Here is a 24,441-nt window from a genome sequence, read left to right as displayed (position 1 = left end):
GGGTACCTAATCCCGCTGCCTTCTCAGACACCAGAATCTGAACAAAGCACCCATAAAGATTCAATTCTTGTCTCTACTTATTGGTTCTGGTAGTGACAAGCAAAACGAACACTGACTTTTCCAGCTTCAGGAGGGCTGCATTCATTTATCCATCACAGGTTTCCAAAATGCTTAGTGTTTGCAGGGCAAATGCTGCTTGCTTAGACTTGGGATCAACCAAGTGGGATGCACAAGGTGATGTAACAGAATGAGAAAAGAATGTTAGAACTGGGAACACTCACTTTTTATCTCTCCCTTCTACATTTTCAGTTTTTATTTAGGTTTTATATTTTTTAATGTTTTATACAATGCATTCTATATATTATAGTAAATTTATATCATTCTAAAACAAATTTATTAACTTATGGAGGCAAGAGGAGGGAGAAAAGCTCAAGCTCCTCACCATAAGCAGTGTGAATTTTGTCCAATGCTAATCTCGGGCAATGTTCCTTGACCAAACCTTTCCATGGTCAAATGCACCTGAGCAAAGTTGTGTACTGCCAAAATGAATCAATTTGGAGATACAAGTCTTTACACCTTAACACCTCTGACCAGAGGATAGAATCACTGGGCTTTTTAATAACAATGGGCAGCTTTTATTCTTGCCCTGGTGTACAAAACAATGTGTAATTTTTTCTCCACTACCATTCTGTTCCCTGAAACTTCCATGTCATATTCTGGAGATCTGCAGGGGCAGGATAAGACTGTGCTCTGGCCTCAACTATGGAGAGTCTAGCATGACTCCACCTGGTTCCAGACCTGGGTAATTCCTGCGCAGCTTCAAGGCTTCTGAGTGCCTCCCTGGGCCTGCACTGCACAAGGCCATGGGCTTGGAGGCTTGAGGAGGTCCTACAGAGGTGGAGGGAGAGTGATAAAATGCCAAGGGCACTTCAGTGTGGTGAGTGCTGGATTCTTGGCATGGAGAGAAGGGGACCCTTTGTCTGCTTTTTTCAATTCCTTGGCCATTCAGTTGGCTCAGCCTCCTAGGGTGGGGGTGAGGCTGCTTATCAGAAGCTTTACACGGCTTTTCTGAGACAGTCACAAATAAGGGGTAAAGGCATGAGAGGGGTGTTGTGGGGTGGGGGCAGTGGGTAGGTAGACACCACGAAACACACATTTTAATAATAACACACATACCACACAAAACACACCCATACCATATGCATACAACATGCACACATACCTGCACCATACACATATATCACACACACCACAGACCACATACAACCCACAAAACACACATATATCACACATATATACCACACACACCACATAACACATTTAATATGCAGAAACATCACACATCACATATACCACATATATCACATAAAACACAGCACCCACTTATCAGACACACCAGATACCATACACATACCAATATCCCACAAATACACACATATCACACACATACATCATTCCCCACAGTCACACCCACATACACCAGACACCACACATACCACAACCACACACACACATATACCACAGACACCATACAGAACCATGCACACATAGAGCAGTCAGAATACACACACACAGGGAAACCAATCTAGACACATAACACTATTAACAAAAGCAGATGTACCCTGGCAAGATTGCCACACACTCAGAAGCAGGCACATTCATGTGCACCTGTCCCCTCACCCATACCCAAGTTTTCACTCACTTCTGTACCTAGACTGAGAAACCTAGACCTCAGGCAATAAGTTTTCTCTGCACAGACATCTGTAACCTTAGAGGTCCCAAGGACAGAGTAGCACTGAAAGAGACAAGCACAGGACCCACCTTGAAGAACTGGCTCCTTGTCTTCCCCCGGATGGTTCCGTGGCCCAGCTTGATTTCTGCTGATTCCAGATTGAAGATTTCCCTCAAGAACTTGTTTTGGGAGGAGTGGACCAGGGTGAGGATATCTGTGCTCAGCACATCTCGATTCTTCTCCAAGAAGCCTGTGAAGAGGGAAGAGACCCCCTGCCAGGCAAACTCAGTTTTTATTGTGACCTATGGGGAAAGGAGAGGCTCTGGGTGGAGACACTGGTCATATCAGGAGGCTCTAGGAGCCCGCTTTGAACACACCCTCTCTATCCCTCCCCTCCACCTATAGCCAATAGAGACATAGCATGGCACCTCTGTAGGCATGGCACCCACTGTCTGCACCCAGCACAAAGTCAGATCAAATGAACCAATAAACTCATCAATCCCCCAACTCACCATCCCCACCATAGCCCCTTAGCTAATGCTGCCATTCCTTCTGTCTGAACTCATCTGATAGCCTCCTACCCCTTCTCTGCTTACTCAGCTTCTTTATGCCCCATACATTCTCCAGTATACCTAAAACCACACATTGCCATGTCATCTCAACTTGACCCTTTTCTCTGCTCCTCTGCCACCATTGTACATCTTCCTCATGCCTTCCTTTCTCATTTCCTGTGGGTGCCAGGGCCCTGCACTCCTCTGGAGCCCAGCCACCCCCAGAAGTTCTCCATTCTCCTGTGCCTCTGGTCTCCACAAGCTCTTCTGGGATTGCTCTTTCTTCTCGAACCACTCAGGCCAATGCCTAGTCGTTTTCAAGACCAGATCAAGCATCACCTATTCCAGGTGGCTCACCTGGCCCACAGGTGAAGTGAGGCCCTCCTCTTGCCTCTCCCCTGGGCAGACTTTCTCTTGGGCCCTTTGCTCAGTTCAGGAATGGTCCAAGGACTTGACATCTTTTCCACTAGCCACAGCACTCTCTGGGCGTAGGCCCATGGATACCACAGACAGCAGAGAGTCCACTTCCTTTTATCTCTCCTCAGTCACAGCCATCACCTAAATGCCAATACTACAGGTACTGTCCACTGGCCACAGTGATGTCCATGCACCCTGTAGTTTAGATTTACCATAGTGAGAAGCCTGAGGGCTTGTATCAGGGCTCTGACCCACAAAATTTCTTGGTGACCTTAGGCAAGTGTGACTCAGATCACTGCTTATTTACATAAAGGAGCTAAAAAAAGGAAAGAAGGAAAAGAAAGAAGTGAAGAAGACCTCCCTCCTCCCATAACTGCCTCCACCAATTCTTGAAAATCTGGCTGTCTGGTCTTGTCCAGGGAGCTTGCAGTCTGAGGAGGAAGGCATGACCACTTCTGCCATCACCCCTGAGGCCAGAGGCAGTTCTAAGAGAGTCTGTATGTTTAGCCTCCCCAAGCTGGCCAGTCTGTACAAGAGCAACTGCTTCCAAATCTCTTGTGAAACTACTGAGAGGGTGCTAGCTACTGTGCTTTTCCTGGAAGCTCAAAATGAAAGAAGGAAAGAAATTAAACAGTGCTTGGCTTACTGGTTCCAAGCATATCCAGATGACTTAATGATTATGAGCTTCTTGGAAGTTATTTCCTTCTTCATTGTGAATGTAAACTGCACAGGTCTTGGAAATGAATGTGTGCCTTCAGGCAGTATGGAGCACATGCACAAACATGTGTGTATGTGTGAGGGAGCATGTGTGTATTTTGACATGTTAAGGAAGCAAGCACATGTGTAGCTCACTAAGGAGAGTCTGGTAGCTCCAAAGCCCCTCCATCAGCCCTGTTCTGGGGGTCTTGGAAGGTCCTGCTAGGGGCAGGGGCCTATAGACTGAGCCTCTAGATCTTGGGGGGGAGCAATGTCATGAGCTGAGTTTTGCCTCCCCAAAACTCATGTGCTGAAGTTCCAACCTTCGATATCTCCGAATCTGACTATATTTGGAGATACAGCCATTAAAGAGGTGATTGAGCTAAATGGTGCATCCTAACCCATAAGACCGGTATCCTATGAGAACAGGAGATTAGACACAGACACATACAGATACAAAAAGATGCCACGAGTAGATTCTATCTACAAGGAAAAAGGACTCAGAAGAAGCCTACCCTCCTGTACCTTGGTGTTGGATGTCCAGATAGTGAAGACATAAATTTCTGTACCCATCTGTGGAACTTTGCTATGGCAGCCCAAGGCAACTAGTATAGCAAGAGAGAAGAAATCACCCCTCCACTCTCATCATGGGCAAGAATGGACTCACTCTGAAGTTGGGCACAGAATCCCACTGAGAAGTAGCTGAAGAGATTGCTTCTCCAAGCCAGACCAGATGAGGGCCAGGCATCATCTGAAGAGCCATACTCCTGAGACTGGGAGGATTGACTTCTGCATGAGCATGACCCCAACTTTCTTTTCCCAATTTTAAGTCACCCCACTTTTTAGTGGGGTGCACTGCACATGCCTGCACAGGCTGATGTGATGCCTGCAGAAACTGAATTAAAGACGGAAGAGAGGATGGGAGCCCAGGAGAGTAAGGGGACTGCAGCAGGAGCTCTGGCAGTGAGCAAAGCCCTCACAGAGCTGGGTGTGATGAGAATGAGAGTGTGGGTGTAATGAGAGTGTTACACTGCTCCTCTCCAACTGAGCAGTGTAACTGTGAGTCTCCAGTTACACAGACCATATGAGTCACAGAGTGACACTATTGCTGGCCAGCTTTTTATACTACAGTTGCATATTGGCCACTTTCTCACTCTTCTAAGCATGCCAAAGGGTTGACCACTCCAGGCCCTTGTTTCTTAAGTCAAATCCATGCCCAACTGTATTTCAACATATACAAAAATTAGCTAAAAATGGATCAAACACCTAAATGTAAAAGCTAAAACTGGAAAACTCTTAGAAGAAAATATAGGGGTAAATCTTGGGTTGGACAATGATTTCTAGGTCATGACACCAAAAGCATGAGCAACAACAAAAAATAAGCAAGTTGGACTTTATAAAATCAACACTTCTGTGCTTCAAAAAAAACTATCAAGATAACACACAGAAAAATATTTACAAATTATGTATCTGTTAAGGTACTTATATTCAGAACCCATTAAAAATTCTTATAACTCAACAATAAGAAGACAACCCAGTTAAAATATGGGCTAAGGATATGAATAGACATTTCTCCAAAGATGATATACAGATAGCCAATAAGCACATGAAAAGATACTCAATATTGATAGGCATCAGGGAAACACAAATCAAAACCATATTGATACACTACCTTAAACTCACTAGGATGGTTATAATAAAAAAAGGCAGACAATAATGTGTTGGTGAGGATCTGGAGAAATTGGAACCTTTGTACATTGGTGGTGGGAATGTAAAATGGTATAGCCATTATGGAAAACAGTTTGGTGGTTCCTCAAAAGGTTAAACCATATGACCCAGCAATTCCTCTCATAGGTATATACCCCAAAGAAGTGAAAACACACACATTATTCACATTTGAGTAGAAACAACTCAAATATCCATCAACTGATAAAGGGATAAACAAAATATACTATATTTACACAGTAGAATATTATGTTTCAATATAAAGAAATGAAGTCCTGGCACATGGTACAACCTAAATAAACCTTAAATACATGATGCTAAATAAAAGAAGCCAGTCAAAAGACCATGCATTGTGTGTCTCCATTTATCTGAAATGTACAGAATAGGCAAATCCATAGAGAGAGAACTGACTGGTTGTCAGAGGGTGGGAAGGGTTGGGGGAAATGAGGAATAAATGCCAATGGGAGGTCTCTTTTGGGGATGAAGAAAATGCTTTAAATTGTGGCAACAGTTACATAACTTGCTGAATATACTAAAAACCATTGAGTTGCATACTTAAAATGGGTGAATTGAACAGTATGTGAATTATATCTCAATTGAACTATTACAAACAAAACAAACATTCCTGATCTATTTGATTCCCTCTTTCTCATTGTTAGCTCTGCCAAATGACCTAACCATCCCAGCCTCCTTACTGTGGCCATTTTGGAACCTCATCCAGATTGGGAGGAAGGGGGTATAGTGAGGAGCTACACCTACCTTCTACCTGGTAGTACACCTCACCAGCAAAGTGGGCAATGCCAAATCTGGAATCGTGGATATTCTTGGGCTGCAAGAAGACCTTGTTTTTGGCATGGACACTGTTCAGTTTTTGCAGCATGGTGGTATCTGTCCCCTGGAAGGACACAGATAACCTATGGGCTCAGGTCCCAGAGCCCAATCATAGGGAGGTCAGCCGGCACACCTTCAGGACTCAGGAGCTCCCTTATGCACCCAAAGCAAATGAGCTCAGGATAACTGATGGCCTTTATCGAGACAGGAAGCTGATGCCCAAGGGTCCATGACTTGTCACAATGAGCGAGAGCAGAACCAGAGCAAATACCAGGTCTGCCAACCTCCACTGCCACCTCTATGGCTCCACCCTTCCCTACAACTGTCAGGCACCCCAGCCCTGGTTTCCCCTTCTCTGGATTCAGAGGTCTCACTGCCTGCATTTGAGAGTCCATCTCTCCAAGGACAGGCAGATTTCCCTAAGCGTGAGAGAATAAAATTTTTCCATCTCTTGCAACACACTCAGGAAGTCCTCACTTGGGGTGTGTTCTTGAATCTAAGTAATCAGTGACTGAGATGTAATTCCTCTGGGGATTGGAAATGGTGGAATTAGGAAGCTTTCCTTCATGGTTGGGGAGTGGGGATACCCTGAGGTGGGCCTTAAAGGTGAGGAGGTCTGGTTGGGAGACATGCTAGGGCTGCTTTTCTAATTTCTATCAGAGGTTTCAGCAAACCCAGAAAAATGGGTTACCCCAGGGGAGTTTCCCAACCTCCAAGAAGAGACACCTGAGGTGTCTCAATCAGAGTGATGGTAGATTTAGGGATGCACCTGTGGAAAGTGGCTCTCCTCGTCCAGGAGGGAAATGATACTCATGGGCTTGAAGGCCACCAGGTCCAGGGTAGGCCAGTTGTTGGTGTAGTGGATGAAATCCCAGGGGATGTTCTCAGAGTGGTACTCCTCCTGTTCCAAGGTGAATATATGCTGCACAAAGAACTGCTGCAGGTGCTCATTGGCAAAGTTGATGCAGAGCTGCTCAAAGCTGTGGAGGCAATGCTATCACCAGAGGTGGAGCAGGGTCAGCTCTACCCCTGCCATGGCTGGTATGAACAACTGTGTCACCAGCCATTTTCACAGAGTAACATGTGCATGTTCATGGTGCACATTCCCATTCCCATGGACCCCTGTGAGTACATGGACATGCACTCTTCCTCCTCTCTCTGCATCTACCCCCATCACCTCACCTCCAACCCATGGCAAACAGACTACAAGAGAGGAGAAGGTTCTTATTGATGAAGGTATACCATCAATCCCCTGTCTTTAGCACCTTACTAATTCCCTAGATTTCTTCCAGGCCTGCCTATCTCAACACAGAAAAATAATCCTTGGAAAACCAAGTATTCTGTAGCAGCTCCAGCCCTATGGGCAAGAGGCCTTGGTATGAGAGGAGCTGCCGGAGACTCAGTATTTACTTCTGGGCTCCTCTGCATCAACCAGACCTGCTCCTTACCCCTACCCTAATCCTCCTACCTGCTTTTCCTTCTGATTCCCCACCTCGGGAGATCACCCCTGACTCAAGTCAGAAACCAAGGAGTCAAGCTTGACACCTCCCTCTACCTCCTCCCCATTCCCACTCAGTTGCCAAAGTCTGGTCCATGCTCTCTCCAACACAGCATCCTGACCTCTTCACTTCTTTTCACCCCTCCTGCTGCTATGAGGTAGATGACTTTCATTGCTCACCTGGAGCATGGTACTGGCCTTCTAAATCTGATCCTTCTAAGGCTGCAGCCTTGCCTCTTAGTTCTTTTCAACTTGCCATTAGAGGAAGCTTCCTAACATGCAGATGTGAGCTCACTGCCTCCCTCACCCCCAGGCTTCAGGTTGTTCTTAGGATCCTGACAGAGAGTGACACAGTAGAAAGCCTGTCTCTGTTCAGGGAAGTGGCCCCACACCACTCTGGACTTTGCAAAGTGCTGTGGAGGCACCCAGTTCTTCCCTATCTCTGAGCCTTCCCTCATTGGCTGCCACTTCTCTCCTTCCTCACGGTCCAGCTCAATCAGCTCATCCCCTGGGTCTCACTTAGGCATTTCTGCCTCAGGATGGGTTGTTGATTTATGCAGAACCTTATCATACCTAGACTGCTCATTCAACATATGTTAAACCAACAGGTGGGGACACAGGTGGGCCATGTTCTCTACTCCCAATACATTGCTTGGAGAGGGCTCAGTGGACACTTGCAGAAGGCATGACTCACTGAGTGCTGGATGATGCAGCACTCACCCTTCACCAGGCCCCCAGACTGCAGCCTGACACAAGCCCAGCCTGTGGCTCCTTCAGGGAGCAGTCGTTGCATAAATGGCCAGATCCTCTACAACCATGCCTAAGAGTTATCATCATATTGGGTCTAATTCTTAGCCCTGTCCCATGTTACCTGCCTGGCTTGCACAGCTAGTCCAGGGAGCCTGTCATCCCAGCATGCTTGCATTGGGAATGGCTTGTGTCTCAACAATCTTGGCTCACCAAGGGGCCCTCTCAGACTTCACATGGAGACGGGGCCTTGGCAGGGGCATGTGAAGTTCAGGCCAGCATCTTGGCTCCTCTGACAGTGCCCAGAGGCCTTAGTTCTTGGAACTAGTCCTAAGCTCTGTCCTTCCATGTTCTTTAATGAGCCAGGCTCATTTGACTAATCTAGATTGCATATAGGATGCTTCCTGTTTGCTTGTCCCAATACTCATTTTTCTCACTTGATCTCCTCCACTTGATAATGTACCAGAGCATCAGCTATCTTTATTTGTCTCCATAGCCTGGCTCCTTTCCTCACTCTTGTTTCTGTCCCCGAGGCTTCATTGCAGCCACCACTAAGCATCACTTTTCTGACCTGTCTCCTGATCAGCTCTTCAGTATCCATTCAGGGGTTATAGTCATCCTGCCTTGTCATAACCCCACCAAACTAAAAAATCAGGGATGGCCCAGAAATCCTCCACTTTCTTCCTAATACCTAGTTTGATATACCACCTAAATATGGAGTCAAATCAATGTTTTGATTTCATTCTCACCCTAATATTATTCACTCAGATTCAGGAGGAGAGAAGATGGCTCAAGAGGGGTGACAAATGCTGGGGTCATCACCTGGCTCTTAGGATGCTTTTAGCTATGGGGCCTTCTCTGGACGTGTGGGTACCAGGGGATATACACAGACTATCTCCTTGCAGAAAAACATGGGCCTTTCCAGTGGACTCACCCTAGCACCTATGATTGGAAGTGAGAGTCCAGCAGGGAAGGAATGGCTATCTTCTAGCTTGGTCAGTTAAAAGTTAAGCCTATCTTCCATTTTCTGAAAGCAAGTGAACTAAGATCTTCATACCTATTGTTCTGAAAATTTTCAAAGCCAAATATGTCTAGGAGGCCAATGGCCCTTTGCACATTTTTAGGGTTCTGGGCAGGCGCAGTGAAAATCACAGCATTGATCTTCTTGACAATCCACAGGAAGAGGTGTCCATAGATGCCCTGAGGAAACAGGGGATATAACCAATGGGCTTTAAAGCACAGGAAGAAGGCTCCTCCTTTTTCCAAGTTCACTTAGAAAGGGTGCACTCACACTAGATCTCACGTACTCACTGAAAGATATCATCTCTAGTTTAAAGACAAGAAGCCAAGCCCAGAGAGGCTAGGGGGCCCACAGTCACCATGCAGGTGGTCAGCAGAACAGGGACTTGACCAACTCTTTATGTTCTGTGTTACCCTCCACCAACAGAGCAAGGAGCCAAGTTGAATAGGTAATTGCCCCTTCTCCCACAGCTCTGCACCTTGACAAAGGCATCCTTCCGGTCTGCAGCCTGGGTGATGTTCAGAGGCCTGATGACAGCTTCCCCACAGATGATGATGGAGTGCTTGATCAGACAGTTGCGAAGTGCCTGGTGGTTCACCTGGAAAGGCAGGTGGACAGCTGACAGAGCAGGACCTGGCTCCAGGACTCTAACCTGCTTGTGCTATGTCTTATTCCCTCTTATGACCAAACACCTTATGTCTAAGACCTGAGGGAGGGAGATGCCTGTGACTACGGCCAAGCCAGATAAGGACCAGAGTTGGTGTCCTGGGTGGGCCCTGGCTGAGGGTCAGTGTGAACACTGGGTGTCAGAGCATTCAGGAGGGTTGCACAAGCTGGCTGGACCCTGAGCATACTGGCTGCTTGGTTGCCCAGCCCTATGCTGATCTCCTGGGGGCTCAGGAAAGGGCCATCACCACTAGGTGGACCCTGGAAAACAATGGACAGGGAGGGTTTGGAGCCAGGCTGTGGGCATCTGGATGTCCCTCCAGCCTGGAGGCTGTAGGATTGAGAGAACAAGAGTGAGTCTGGACAGGCCAGACCCCCACCATGCAGGGGAGACCAAACTGGCAAATATCCAAAGTTTTTAAGAGCCCTGCCCTACATGAAGAGCAGCAAAAGCTGCTTAATGTGACTTCCTTTTCTCCCCTTCCTTTCTTTCTTTCTTTTTTTTCTTCTGGTTCCATTAATTTCCCACCAGAATGGCCAATGGGGTATGATATGGAGGATGTCACAATGTCCCCAGTGTAAACACATTTGTCTGCCTGTGTCTGTGGTTCGTCCTCCAAGTGGAGGCTCCATTTCACTCTGGGATATTCTGGAAGCTGATGGTGTGGGCACATCTCACTTTTCCAGAACAGCACGGCTCATGAGGAAGCCCTAGGGATGAGGATGTGGGCAGGGACATTTGAAAGGAGATAGGGAAGGTCCAGAGTAAGGTCATTGGGACAGCAGAGGGATTAGTGGGGTGGAGAGTGAGATGTAATTTTGCTACTTTGTTAATGGTTAGCTCACATTGGTTCCTACCTCCAAGGCCAGCAATGTGCAGAAGGGTGCAGGGGTTAAGCTGAGAGTCTGGAAGAGGGGTGGGAAGCAGGAGTCTGGGAAGGGTTATGAGAATCAGGAACCCAGGCTCCTGGGGTCCCCTCAAAAATGGAAGCTGGCAGACACAACAGCCAGGCTACCTCCAGTAACTTCACCACATTGGGAAAGGCAGGTGTCTCCATCACATCAGAGGAATCCAGGTTTTCAAAGACTGCAGCTGCAGGGAGAAATATTAACATTTAATGGTGAAGCATCCTGAAGTGACTGATCATAAGCTCCAGTAAGCACCTGGCCTGGGGTAGTCCCTGTCCCTGAGGCACTGCCACTCTCAGGCCTTTCTCAGGAACCAGTGTCCCAGGTGATTATCCTTCCACTCTGCTTCTGAAATCAGGGCCTGGGGTCAAAAGGAAGTTTCAAGAAATTCAGGCTTGTTCACTGGGAGAACTTGGTGGACTGGGTGGGGGTGGGGGTCTATTAAGGGAAGAGATGTGTCATCAGCCCCCTTCAAACCACTCTGCTCTTGATAGAAACCTAGGTATTCAGTCAAATAAGTGAATATTAACAGAACACAATTGTAAGTGGGGCTCAGCCCTATGGCAAGTCTCCTGACAGCCTCCCTAACTCGAGATCCTCCTACTTGAGTCAACCTCCACTTTAGGACTGCCAGGATGGGGGGAAGATGTAGTGATTTTTCTGTATGTTTTTTTAACTTTAAAAAAGTGTACAATAAAGTATACAGATAAAAAGTACATAAAACCCAAAGGCGTGTTACAGTGAATAATTATTAAGTCATCACCATATAACCACTACTAAAGTCTAAATACAATGCCTTACCAACACCCAAAGTTTAGCATGGTGCTTTCCTGTGAAGACCTTGTTTTTCTCCACTAGAAGTAACCACTCTCCTAATTTTCATGGAAACCACTTCCTTGGATTTTCTCTATCTTTTTATTTTCTATATATTAATCCTGGTTTTAAACTTTATATAAGTGTTATATAAAGGTATGCATTCTTTTGCCTGGCTTCATTTCCTCAACACATTTAGAATCTTCTTCAGTGTCCTGATGCCCCTGTTGTCAGCACCCACCTTTCCCTAGCAGAAGTGCCCAGTTTGGTTGATAGATTCTATGGTCACCTGCTACAGCTCACTTGGAGTAGGTTTCCTTACATGGTGTGAAACAGTGGTCTGAATTCATGTTTTCCACATGGACACCCAATTGCTCCAGAACAATTTATTTCAAACCCATTCTTTCTCCACTGCTCCCTGAATTGGTGTGTTTCATGAGTGCCAGAGCTATCCATTATCTCTTCAAATACAATGTGTGCCCCATTCACTTTGTCTTTTCCTTTAGAACTCCAGTTCAATGTATGCTAGTCTTCTCACTTTGTCCTTTAGGTCAGGTGCTTAGGAAGCTAACAGTCCAAGAAACTCTAATCCCTAGACCACCTGAGTGCTTACAAACTGGTTTGTAGGTTTATACATGGCTCTGTTTACTCTGCTTTACCCTTACCCTGAGAGGGTAGAGCTTTGGGGTCCAAGCTTAAAGTTGGAGGTGATGGATCAACTCTTCACCTTTGGAGTGCCCTAATCTTTAACATCTTTTCCCTAACCCCACAAGGCCACCAAAGTATAGCTAAAACTTTCAATACATTTTTCCAGGACAAGATTAGGCCACATGACTTCAGTGCATTCTTTATTTAGGTGAAAACCCTGAGAGATTCCTTTCTCTTCCTTTCCTGGTTCCCCCACTCTTTTCCCCCAGGGGCTGCTGTTTGGAGGAGTATTACCTATAAACTCCACGTTCCCCAGGTGAAGAATGGCTGCCAGCAGCTTGCTGAGGTCCCAGTTTTCAGAGTCAGAGAACATGAGGATCTTCAGTGCTGAGCGCACGTGGGCATAGTCCTTGGCATCATTGAGTCCCTCACAGGAAGTGCAATTCCCCTGCAGGATCAGGACCTTCAGCTTTTTGTAGGCATCACTCCACACCCTACCTCCTTCATGTTGCGCCAATAGGCAGAGAAGCATCACAGACTTAGCTAAAGGCCCAGATAAATAACACTTCATATCCTCTGGGTGAACTCTGAGGGGCCACAGGGAGGTCCAAGCTCAGAAAACATACAAAAGGCACAGAGGCACAGACACAGAATGCTGCTCTGCAGCTAACATTGGCACTGGTAGCTGTGTGGCCTACGTCAAGTCATTCAGCTTCTCTGAGCCTTAATTAGTCACCCATTCATAATAACACCTGCTTTACTTACCCTCTGGGGAATATCATAGGTTCATTTAAGAAACACTTTCCAAGGCTCACTGTATGCCAGGCTCTGTGGTACTGCTGGAAATTCAGAAATGAAGAGACCTGTTCCTGCCCTGGGTGCTGTGCATGGAGGAGGGTCAGGCAGAAAGCAGATGACTGTCTCATAGACTATTATAGGTGCCAAGACCAAAGCAGGTGAGGCCAATCCACTGGCAAGTGGAGTAAGGCTTCCAGGTGGAGGCTCGTGAGCTGGCCCATTTGGTCCTTTAAAGCTAAATGCTGAGCTTTAAAGTGGTACAGAGGAGAGGGAGGTCTAGGCAGAGAACAGCTGGTGCTGAGTGGGAAGGTGGAAGGCAGGAGTCAAGACTACAAAGAAGGTTGGGTTAGTGGTGACAGGGGAGATGGTCAAGGATGGCAAGGGGCTTGGAAACCATTCTACAGGGCCATGGGAGAATTGTCACTGGAGGATGAATGGTAGAGTAGGTGTGGAGCCTGCAGGGTTAGTGACAAATTACATCAGAGGAGGGACACAGGGTCCTGCCATGGTCCAGGCAAGACCCCAGGTGCTGAACACAAGCGAGAGGGCTGCATAGAAAAGATATGCATGAGGTAGAACTCATCTTCCCCTGTCAGCAAACATGAGCAGAGGGCCTCTTGTGCTGCACTATCCCAGGTGGGGGTGGAGTGGGGAGCTAAGAAAGTAGGGATGCATCCCAGAACAAGTGCAAGCAAGGACCCTACTCTCCTGGAGTTCAAGTTCTAGAGGCACCCACAGGATGATGATTGTAGTGAAAACAGGGGAGAGGCATGGAGATGACTGCCCATGACCTATTGGGTGACAAGCCTTTTACTCACTGGTTCCAAAAAGGTGAGCTTTGTGGGGAAGCACCATTATTTCACAGGAATAAGGATCCTTCAGACAAGGGTAGGTCTTTGCCAGTTATAAAGTGGGAACCAACCATGAAAGTGTGGGTGGGGAACCAAAAGGGGATCCCATTAGAGTTTGGGCTTTTTAGAGCTAAAGCAAAGGTTGAACAGGTACCAGCACACCAGCCCTCCTTCCTCATTCTCCTTTAGCACTTGAGAGGTGGAGGTGGGGTGGAGGTAGTGGAGGGGCAGGGAGTGGTAAAAGAGACAAGCTACAGGGCAGGGGGAGGCAGGGTGGAGAGAGGGATGGGACTTCGAGGGGAGAGGCAGGGTGGGGAGAGCCTCACCAAGGTCAGGTAGCGGTAGTCTGAGGGCATCCCCAGGTGCAGCAGCTCCTTCTCTTCTGTGCTCATCCCCATGAGCATGGAGTAGAAGATGTGGTAGTTTCGCTCTCCCGGAGCCTGTCGAGGAAGGCCATCTAGAGAGCTTAAAAGTTATTCCCTGCAGCTGCAGAGCCTCAGACTGTTGCCCCCAGTCCTGTTCTGGCCTCTGTTCCAATGTCTCTCAGACAGATATGGCTCTGCCGCTGACCTGAGAGATAGCTGGACCCTGAGGCTGAGGCCGGTCAGCAGCCCTGTGTTAAGGCTACTTACCCTGTCAGGGAACCCATCTCTCTCAGGCACTTCCCAGAAGCCCCGAAGCCACCCTCCCTAAAGTCATAAGCAAGGTAGTGATGTCAGGATACAGACCCTCAGCTGGGGACTGGCCCAGCCTCAGGCTTAATTCCAGTAAAGGTGAGGAGTAGTACACACCAAAAAATGAAGGAAATTATATGGATGAAAAATTCAGAACAGAAAATCCTATCACTTCTTTTCTTTGAGTGCTGGGCAAAGACCATTATTATCCAATTCTAGGGATCCTTGGCCCATCAGGGTTAGACCAGGGTTCAGTGGCAGCAAGCTAAGATCTATTGGAGGGGTCCTGAGGAGGTCCCTGGGGAAGAGGGAAGGTGGGGGTGAGAGTGACGGATGGGGACCTCCCCTTGGAAGTCTCCCCAACCCCCTGACTCCTCATCCTGGAGCAGATAGAGATTGTCCCCAGGACCAGTGCAGCAGGTAGAGGCCTGACCTGATGGCAGACCCGGGACTTCTCCAGGAGAAATTGCTCGATGCATGCACTTTCAATTACTCCATTGGGGTTGAAGTAGATGTTGATGTATTTCCCGAAGCGGCTTGAGTTGTCATTTCTGATTGTCTTGGCGTTTCCAAAGGCTGAGGGACAGAGGGTGATACCCATCATGGGAGCAAAGAGGAGAAAATGTACTTTTAGCAGAGTCATTTGGTAAGGCTTCTCAGAAAAGGTGGTGAAGCCCAGAACTGAAGACTAGATAGTATTGCCCTGGACAGTGGTCACAGCCAAGGATACACTAAGAGGAAGGCAAAATGCAGGTAAAGGTATAGAAGTCAGAAAGCATGGGGTGTGCTTCCAGAGTGGGAAATTTGGCTATAGCACAGGATACAGGAAGAAGGTAGTGGAAGAGAGAAAGAACTCATTAGTTAGTAGGTGGGCTTAATAGCACAGATCCTTGAATGCCAGGTTAAGAAGTTTGGCACTGCTTCTGCAAGTGATAATGAAGGTGGGAAAGCTTTGGAAGCAGTGTGGCACCAGATTTGCATTTTTAAAAAATATATTTTATTGATTATGCCATTACAGTTGTCCCATTCCCCCCCTACATTCCCCTCCACCCTGCACACCCCTCCCCCACCATTCCCCCCCTTTTGTTCATGTCTATGTGTCACAAGTTCTTTAGTGAAATACAGATATACATGAAATACAGAAATACAAGTTCTGTATTTCCCATATTATTCCTGCCCTCCCCCCATCTATTTTCTACCTACCATCTATGCTACTTATTCTCTGCACCTTCTCCCCCCTTCTCCTCCTCCCACATGGAGGGTTAGCAACAGATTTGCATTTTTTGAAAGACTGCTCAAGCTGAATGGAGGCTGGTGAGAGATGGCCAGCTTGCACCGAGAATGGCCAAAACTGGCATGGGCTAGGGCACCAATCAAGAGGTCAACTCAGGACAAACTGAGGTTGAAGCATGAATCAAAGTGCATTCTATAGAGCTGTTTCTGCAGGCTTCTCAGAAATGATCCACAGTAAGAAAGATTCTTTGCTCTATGTCCTAGTACATACACACCCCTACCTACATACATAATTAAGAGAAAATATTCTGTACCAGTTCTTACCAAAAGCAAGGTGCTGGTGTATTTTCTATTTTATTCTATTTATTAGTTCTAAAAGACTTATTTTATGACCCACTTGTGGTTTGGGAAGTGGTTTGATAATTCTGTACCACCACACAGCATTAGTTCCATAAGAAAAAGGAAAATTGTTCCATGGTCTAATAGGTTTAGGGTACACTGACTGTCTTCCTTGAGGAATCCCAGTGCACAGGAGAGGCTCTGAGAAGGACTACAGTTCAGAAGCCTGCTTAATGTTATTTTTAAAAATTATTTTATTGTTGTTCAATTACAGTTGTCTGCATTTTCCCCTCACCATCCCCCCCAACCCCAGCCAAACCCACTTCCCTCCATTGTTTCCAACCTCCCCTTGATTTTGTCCATGTGTTCTTTACAGTAGTTCCTGATAACCCTTCCCCCCATTGTCCCTTCCCCCCTCCCCTCTGGTTATTGTTAGATTGTCCTTAATTTCCATGTCTCTGGTTATATTTTATTTGCTTTTTTCTTTTTTCGATTATGTTCCAGTTAAAGGTGAGATCATATCAGCACAATTTATAATAGCCAAGTGCTGGAAGCAACCCAAGTGCCCATCAGTAAATGAATGGATCAAAAACTATGGTACATTTACACAATGGAATACTATGCAGCAGAGAGAAAGAAGGAGCTCCTACCATTTGAGACAACATGGGTGGACCTGGAGAACATTATGCTATGTGAAATGCCTAATGCTATTGAATCCAGTGGCAGATCCCTCTTCAAGAAAGAATCTGATGTAGCCTTTATTTTCTTTTGGTGGAAAGTGACAAGGTGATTTTAAACTGTATGAAAAGGCAAAGGACCTAGAATAGCCACATTCAAAAAAAGACAAGATTGGCAAGTTACATGTTGCCTGATTGTAAACTTACTAAAAAGCTGCAGAAATCAGACCATGTGGTACTGGTGAAAAGATAAACAGAGAGGGTAATAGAACAGAATAAGAGTCCAGAAATAGACCAACTATATGGTCAGTTGATTTTAAGCAAAGGAACAAAGGCAATTTAATGGAGAAAGAATAGTGTTTTCGACAAATAGGGCTTAACTGATTAGATATCCATATGGTAAGAAGGAAGGAACTAAGGGAGGGAGGGAGGAAAGAAAGAGAAAGAAGGACTCAACCTACACCTTGTACCACAGAAAAAATTAACAAAAAAGTGGATCATAGACGAGATTGTAAAACCTAAAACTACACAACATCTAAAAGAAAACATAGGAGAAAATTTCTGGCTTAGACAAAGATTTCTTAGATACAGTACCAAAAGCATAATCAATAAAAGAAAAAATGATAAATTAAAATTTATTAAAATCTGAAACTTCTGACTACAAAAACACTGTTAATAGAATGAAAAGACAAATCACAGACTGGGAAAAAATACTTACAAATCACCTATCTTATACAGGACTTGTATCCAGAATATATAACTAAATCTTACAAAATAATTACAAAATGATTACAAAATCATTAATAAGGAATCAACTGTCAAAAAATAGGCAAAAGACAGGTCACCACAGAAGTTACAGAGATGGGAAGTGAGCACATGAAAAGCAGCTCCAGTCATTAGCCATGAAGGAGAAGTGAGTGTGAGTCAAAGTGAGGTCCACTCTGCTCATGGCAGGGCAGACAGTTGCCTACCCCCGGACCTCAGTACAGGGGCAGTGGCAGTACTCATCCACTGCTTGTGGGTGTACTGAGTGGAGCAGCCATTCTGAAAACAGTTTGGCAGTTTCTGACAAAGTTAAATGGCTCACTTACCATCCAACAATTTTGCTCCTGCATGCTTATTTAAGAGAAAAACATGTGTTCACACAAAAACCTGTATGTAACTATTGGTAGAGGCTTTATTCATAATCACTAAAAACTATAAACAACCCAGATGGTCTTCACTTGGTGGAAAAACTGTGGTACTTCTCATCCTGCCCAAATCTGTTCCTTCCTAAGTGTCCTCCCAGCATTCCAGTCTGGAGGCTTTTCCTGCCCATTCCTATTTCCTCCCCTTTCACTTTCTTCAGGGGTTACCCCCTAACAAATCTCTTGTAGCCCTAACCCTAGCTGGCAACTGCTTCCCAGAGGACAAACTGACATACACAGCGTCTCCCAAGTTGATTCATCTCGGACCCCTTTTAAAAGGAATACTTGTTATAATCCTGTGGAAAACAAATTTAGTAAAACTTGTAGAGTCATCAGTTGCTACCACCCACTACCACCCACTCCATTCTTATCTTTCATGTCCTGAGGAATCTTGAGAAGCTGCTGAACGTGTGTGGCCTCTCTTGTCCTTCCCCAGGGTAACATTTTGGCAGGAAGGCTCCAGCCCAGAGGAAGGGCCTGGGAGGAGGGCTGGTCTTAAGGGTGACTTACCTTCCAGGATGGGGTTGGCCTCCAGGACCTGTTGCTCAATCCATGAATGCTGGCCACTGACTGTGGCTAGGAACTGAAGGATGAGCTTGGTGGTCTCCGTCTTTCCTGCCCCAGACTCACCACTGAAAAGACAGTACATTGGGAATTGGTCAATAGAAAAATAAGGTTTTCAGAACCTCTCAGCTCTACTGCAAACCCATCACAGGCTTACTTTCTGGGGTAGTCTGAACAGAGATGCTCTCCCTTTGTGCAGAAGGGAGAGCATCTCCCACCCCATTTGCCCTTGAGTCCCCTGTGGTTTCAGACTGTCTATGTTGTACTAGTTATTGGTGTGTTTGTCTTTGGACCCTGCTGAACTGTGAGCCCTAGCAGGCAGGGTCTATTAGGTTCATTCCAGGGTCATGGGCACAATGCTTATGAATAACAGATGAATGAAAAAGACCAGATGGCTAGATGCCTTGTTGTGACACTCTCTACATGAGCAGGGAGTTTGTTGGCTGGAGAAAAAATGATAAATTAAAATTTATTAAAATCTGAAACTTCTGCATCAGTCTCTTGGGAAGCCATTTAGCACAGGTATCAAAAATTTCAGAATTATTTTGTGTTTAGCCTAAGAAAATAAACCTCAAATTAAAAAATCTTTCATCACAGAGCTTTCTACTCATAAAAGCATTATTTATTTATCACTGCAATTGTGAAAAATCAGAAGTAACCTAAATGGGGTAGATTAATTATGGTCCATGCAGTCAGGGAACATCATGCAGCCATTAAAACTGTCTACCCAGAACTTACAACAACATAGTCAGTGCTTATGAGTTATAGAAGAATGGCAGATGTTGGCACTATTCAGTATAATTTTAACTAAGTGGGTAGGGGAAATATTCCCCCAAAAATATCTAGCAATTTTTTTCTCAGAATATTTTTCTGAAATTTTCTAAAATTTCCATAGTGAATATATATTAATTACACGCTGGTAAAATATGAAAGCTGCTTGTTTTTTAAAATTACCTAGGAGCCCTGGCTGGTGTGGCTCAATGGATTGAGTGTGGGCCAGCGAACCAAAGGGTCACTGATTTGATTCTCAGTCAGGGCCCATGCCTGGGTCATAAGCCAGGTCCCTAGTAGGAGGCATGCAAGAGTCAACCACACTGATGTTTCTCTACTTCTCTTTCTCCCTCCTTTCCCCTCTCTCTAAAAATAAATAAATAAAATCTTTTAAAAAAATTAGGACTTCCAGCCAAAATGGAGGCGTAGGTGGAAACATTGTGCCTCCTCACACAACTAAGTTTAAAGACAACAAAGTTTTAGTAACAAAAATGCAACCAAAACACAGAAAATTCAACTGTACAGAAGTCTGACAACAACAAACCATTCATCCAGACCAGTAAGAGGGGCGGAGACAGTGGATGTCCGAGCAGGATTGTGAAGGAAAAGGTGGCCAGCTGACCCAGGTGCACAGGCAGCAGTTGGCGAATCCCAAGTGTGGGGTGGCAATGGGCAGACCCAGTGAGGGCTCAGGAAGGCTGGCTGACCACAGTCACACTTTTGCGTGCAGATAAACCAGGCAGAGGAGAGAGCAGTGACACAGGCTGCACAAACCAGGGCCACAGTGCCGGGGAATAAAGCCTAAAAGCACCGATTGGAAAAACTTTGGGGGTTGAGGTGCCAGGAGAGGCTCCTAAGCTCACAGAGAGTTCATTGGAGAGACCGACAGGGTCCTGGAGAGTGCACAAGCCCACACACCCGGGAACCAGCACCTGAAGGGCCCAATTTGCTTGCAGGAAGCAGCAGAGGGGACCGAGGTCTGTGAGAACCCAGAACAAACGTCATTGTTGTTCTCTGACCCCGCCCCCACATACAGCTTCACAACCCAGCAACTGGGTCACCCCGCCCTGGCAAACATGTAAGGCTCTGCCTCTCATACGTAACAAGTGCAAACAGACCAAAACATTATGGCTCAAGAAGAAGAACAGCTCAAAGCCCCAGAGCCAATACTTATAAGGGATCAAGCGATAGCCAACCTATCAGATGCACAGTTCAAAATACTGGTGATCAGGATGCTCACAGAACTGGTTGATTTTAGTCACAAACTAGAGGAACAATTGAAGGCTACACTAAGTGAAATGAAGGGAAATGCACAGGAAACCAATAGTGATGGGAAGGAAACTGGGTCTCAAATCAATGGAGTGGACCAGAAGGAAAAAAAAAATGACCACACAGACAAGAATGAAGAAACAAGAATTCAAAAAAATGAGGAGAGGCTTAGGAACCTCCAGAACATCTTTAAACATTCCAACATCCAAATGATAGGGGTACCAGAAGGGAAGAGAAACAGCAACAAGTGAAAAACTTACTTGAACAAATAGTAAAGGAGAACTTCCCCAATCTGGCAAAGGAAATAGACTTCCAGGAAATCCAGGAAGCTCAGAGAGTCCCAAAGAAGTTGGACCCAAGAAGGAACACACCAAGGCACATCATAATTACATTAGCCAAGATTAAAATGAAGGAGAGAATCCTAAAAGCAGCAAGAGATAAGGGGACAGTCACCTACAAAGGAGTTCCCATCAGACAGTCAGCTGATTTCTCAAAAGAGACCTTCCAGGCAAGAAGGGGCTGGAAAGAAGTATTCCAAGTCATGAAATCCAAAGACCTACATCCAAGATTGCTTTATCCAGCAAAGCTTTCATTTAGAATGGAAGGGCAGATAAAGTGCTTCTCAGATAAGGTCAAATTCCAGGAGTTCATCATGACCAAGCCCTTATTATATGAAATGTTAAAGGGACTTATCTAAGAAAAAGAAGATAAAAAATATGAACAGTGAAAGGACAGCAAACTCACAGTTATTAACAACCACACCTAAAACAAAAGCAAACCAAGAGGACAGCTAGATCAGGAACCATAGAAATGAAGAATCCATGGAGGGTTATCAACAGGGGAGTGGGAGGAGGAGAAGGGGGGAGAAGGTACAGAGAATAAGTAGCACAGACAGATGGTAGAAAATAGACAGGGGGAGAGCAAGAATAGTAGGGGAAATATAGAATCTACAGAACTTGTGACACACGGACATAAACTAAAGGGGGGAATGGTGGGGGAGGGATGTGAAGGGAGGAGGGGAATGAAGGGGGGAATAAGACAACTTTAATGGCATAATCAATAAAATATGTTAATTTTTTCCATATAAAGTTTTAAAAAATTACTTAGGACACTTAGTCCTGTAGAGCATCATCCCACTATGCCAAGGCTGTTGAGTTTAATCTCCCATCAGGGCACACACAAGAATCAACCAATGAATGCATAACTAAGTGGAACAGGGGTTCCTGTACTTTACATTTCACATAATGAGCTCCCACAATCCAGTCTCAGAGACAATCCTGAGACTTACAGCACAATCCTGGAGTCTTTTGGCAGCAAGATTCCCTGCTCCCAGGGTAGGGGACAGATTAGGAACATGCTATGCAGACAGGCAAAGCCTGAGAGGGGTCAGAGCAGCAGCTCCTTGGCACAGTATTCCCATTCACTAGGAGAAGCGAAAATGACTCCACTTAATGGAGTTTTCTCCACCGGGTTTGAATTCCCTACTTAATAACTGTGTGTCCTTGGGAAAGCATCTCAACCTCTGCTTGAGAGGTTTCCCCAGCAGTAGAACAGGAATAAAAATGTCTATTCAAAAGGTTGCTGAGAATATGAAGCATGATAACCTATGTTACAGGACTTCAGTTTGGGTTTTATTCCAACATCTCCTCCTCAGAGAGGCTGTGACTACTCTGCCCCCTACCTAAAGCAGTGGTACCATCACTCCCTTTTCTCTTTCCCTTCAGTGTTTTTCTTCAAAGCTCCTATTACCTGCTGGAAAATCTGCCTATTTATTGTGTGCCCAACTGTCTCCATTCAATAAGATGTAAAATCCTTGAGGCAGAAATTGTGATCCCTTTTATTTGCTGTGGTCTCCCCATGTTAAGATGGTGTGTGGTGCACTATTGGAGCACAATAGAACCTCCAATATATGAGTGAATGAGGAATGAATGAATGAATGACTACTAGAACACCATGCAATGTGCCTTGGAGCCAAAATCCACCTCTTCCTTCCTATCCCTCTCACCCTCCTTTCCCTAGGTACAAGGAGGGCTTCTGTAGGAAGCAGAGAGGCCAGGTCAGGCAACAACTCTCTGAAGCAGGATTAGGTCCTAGACTGCAGGGGGATACATCCCTTCTGGGCCCTAGTGACCTGAGAGCTAACCCTGGAGCCACTGCTGCCCTGTCCTCACTTGAGGTCTGCCTGAGTTTTGTTTTTTTTTTTTTGAGTGAGAACTTGCCTGCTTGACCATGGCACTCCAAGTGCCTACGCTGGGCTCACTTCTAAATGAGCCATCTCATCCTTGCTTGTCTTAAAGAATAGTCACTGAAGGGCGGACAGTCTAGGCCCTGATAATACAGTGGAAGAGCAGGTTCTGGAGGAAGGAAGCCTTGGAAGGACTTTTAAGGGTAGGAGGGCAGCAGGGCTAGATGCCTGAGGGCTCATGTGCTATTGGGGAAGGTGTTTGCAGATGAATTGGAGCCCCTAAATCATAGGCTGGTCTGTGGAAGAGGTTTAGAGAGAAGTGCTCCCTCCTTTATAAGATGCTCAGTTTGGGTGCCTGGCCCATCTTCCCCCTGCTCCAGTAATGTGGATAGTCTGCCCCCACCTGATAATACAACACTGGTCCCTCTTGTTCCTCTTCATGTTGAAGTAGCAATTGTTTGCGATGGCAAAGACATGCGGAGGCAGCTCACCCATGTGGCAGTTGTAGTAGAGCTGTACCTGCTCCCGGGTATAGATGGGCAGCACCTGGAATGGGTTCACGGCTACCAGGATGGAGCCTGTGTATGTCTGGGGAAAGGAACAGAAGATTAGTACCTTACAGTCTGAGGGCTAGTTCTGCCTGGTCCTGATCTTGGCCTTAGAGCAGCTGACTCTGGTGGGGTAGGGTGTCTGATTTTGCCTGGGAGATAAGATATTCAGCTGCTCAGATCCTTCTTCTGAAAAGATGGGGTATTCACCATGAGTGAGAACTCCAAGTTTGGGGCTACATTTACAGGAAGATTACATGAGGTGGTCATCGTTAATATTTACCATTCTATTGGGTATTTAAAACAAGCTCGATAAAAATAGTTTAGATGTATGAAGTAGTGTTCACCTCACAGGGATTCTTTGAGGCTAGTCAATAATTTCAGTCCCCACCAATCCCTCCTGGGACCTCAGTTGAGGGCCACTTGCTCACATGCAACCCCAGCTAGCCCTGCCTGTGCCTCTGAGGGTACGATAGTGGCAGTCACCTCTATAAGTTACATGGTCATCCCTCTCAGTCTTTATTTTTGAAATGGAGGGGATAAGCTTTCTCACTGCAAGGATTATGACACCCAGGCAAAAAAGGAAAGCTAACTGCTATTATCAGACCTAGGAGCTCTGATGCATATTCAGCTGAAGTGGCTTAACAGGCCCTCTATCCCCTCCTTGCAGAGCCATCTCCTCTCATCTTCGCCCTTCGCCTATTCATGGTCCTCTGTTTGCTGGTGATTCTGTCTCTGTCATATGCCTATGTAGGGGCTGGGCAGAAGACTATGCCTATTCCCATGATCTCTGGTCCACTTGACCATTAAAGCAGGTCTTCTGCTCAAGAAAGAGGCAGTACTGATTGAGCACCTATTATGTGCTAAGCACAGTGCTGTTACAGTATATGCCGGCTTTCTGCACCCTCAAAAACATTTTCGCACTCTTTCAGATTTGGAATAAAGATGGAGAAATGTTAGGCACCTTTTCCACATCACACAGTGGGAATTAAACCAGGTCTGCCTGTCTGCACAACCCAGCACATGGTGTTTTTCCCCAGCCGGGAGGACGGCATGTGTGGACCAAGCCCCTGTGGGGAGCCCCACAGAGA

The 24,441-nt window shown here is 45.9% G+C and overlaps 1 protein-coding gene across 2 annotated transcripts in view; it reads right to left on the bottom strand.

Moving 5' to 3' along the window:
• The window catches only part of MYO7B (myosin VIIB), a 118,291-nt gene that overhangs the window by 56,961 nt on the left and 36,889 nt on the right, over positions 1–24,441 (bottom strand). The window contains exons 5-15 of one of the 2 annotated variants that reach the window (XM_037069957.1): positions 23,206–23,390; positions 18,524–18,645; positions 15,011–15,153; positions 14,230–14,343; positions 12,549–12,702; positions 10,901–10,977; positions 9,697–9,816; positions 9,255–9,397; positions 6,722–6,932; positions 5,881–6,016; positions 1,822–1,982 (exon numbers count right to left, since the gene is read on the bottom strand). In XM_037069957.1, coding sequence (XP_036925852.1) covers positions 1,822–1,982; positions 5,881–6,016; positions 6,722–6,932; positions 9,255–9,397; positions 9,697–9,816; positions 10,901–10,977; positions 12,549–12,702; positions 14,230–14,343; positions 15,011–15,153; positions 18,524–18,645; positions 23,206–23,390 — 1,566 coding nt within the window. The remainder of the gene's footprint in view (positions 1–1,821; positions 1,983–5,880; positions 6,017–6,721; positions 6,933–9,254; positions 9,398–9,696; positions 9,817–10,900; positions 10,978–12,548; positions 12,703–14,229; positions 14,344–15,010; positions 15,154–18,523; positions 18,646–23,205; positions 23,391–24,441) is intronic. The other variant, XM_037069966.1, reaches the window with a different exon arrangement.

This window comes from Sturnira hondurensis, unplaced genomic scaffold (assembly GCF_014824575.4).
Source record: "Sturnira hondurensis isolate 20B ecotype Veracruz unplaced genomic scaffold, ASM1482457v3 Scaffold0001304, whole genome shotgun sequence".
Lineage (NCBI taxonomy): Eukaryota > Metazoa > Chordata > Mammalia > Chiroptera > Phyllostomidae > Sturnira > Sturnira hondurensis.
Note: the sequence above shows the minus strand (reverse complement) of the source record. Positions and strands in the feature narration are given on the sequence as shown.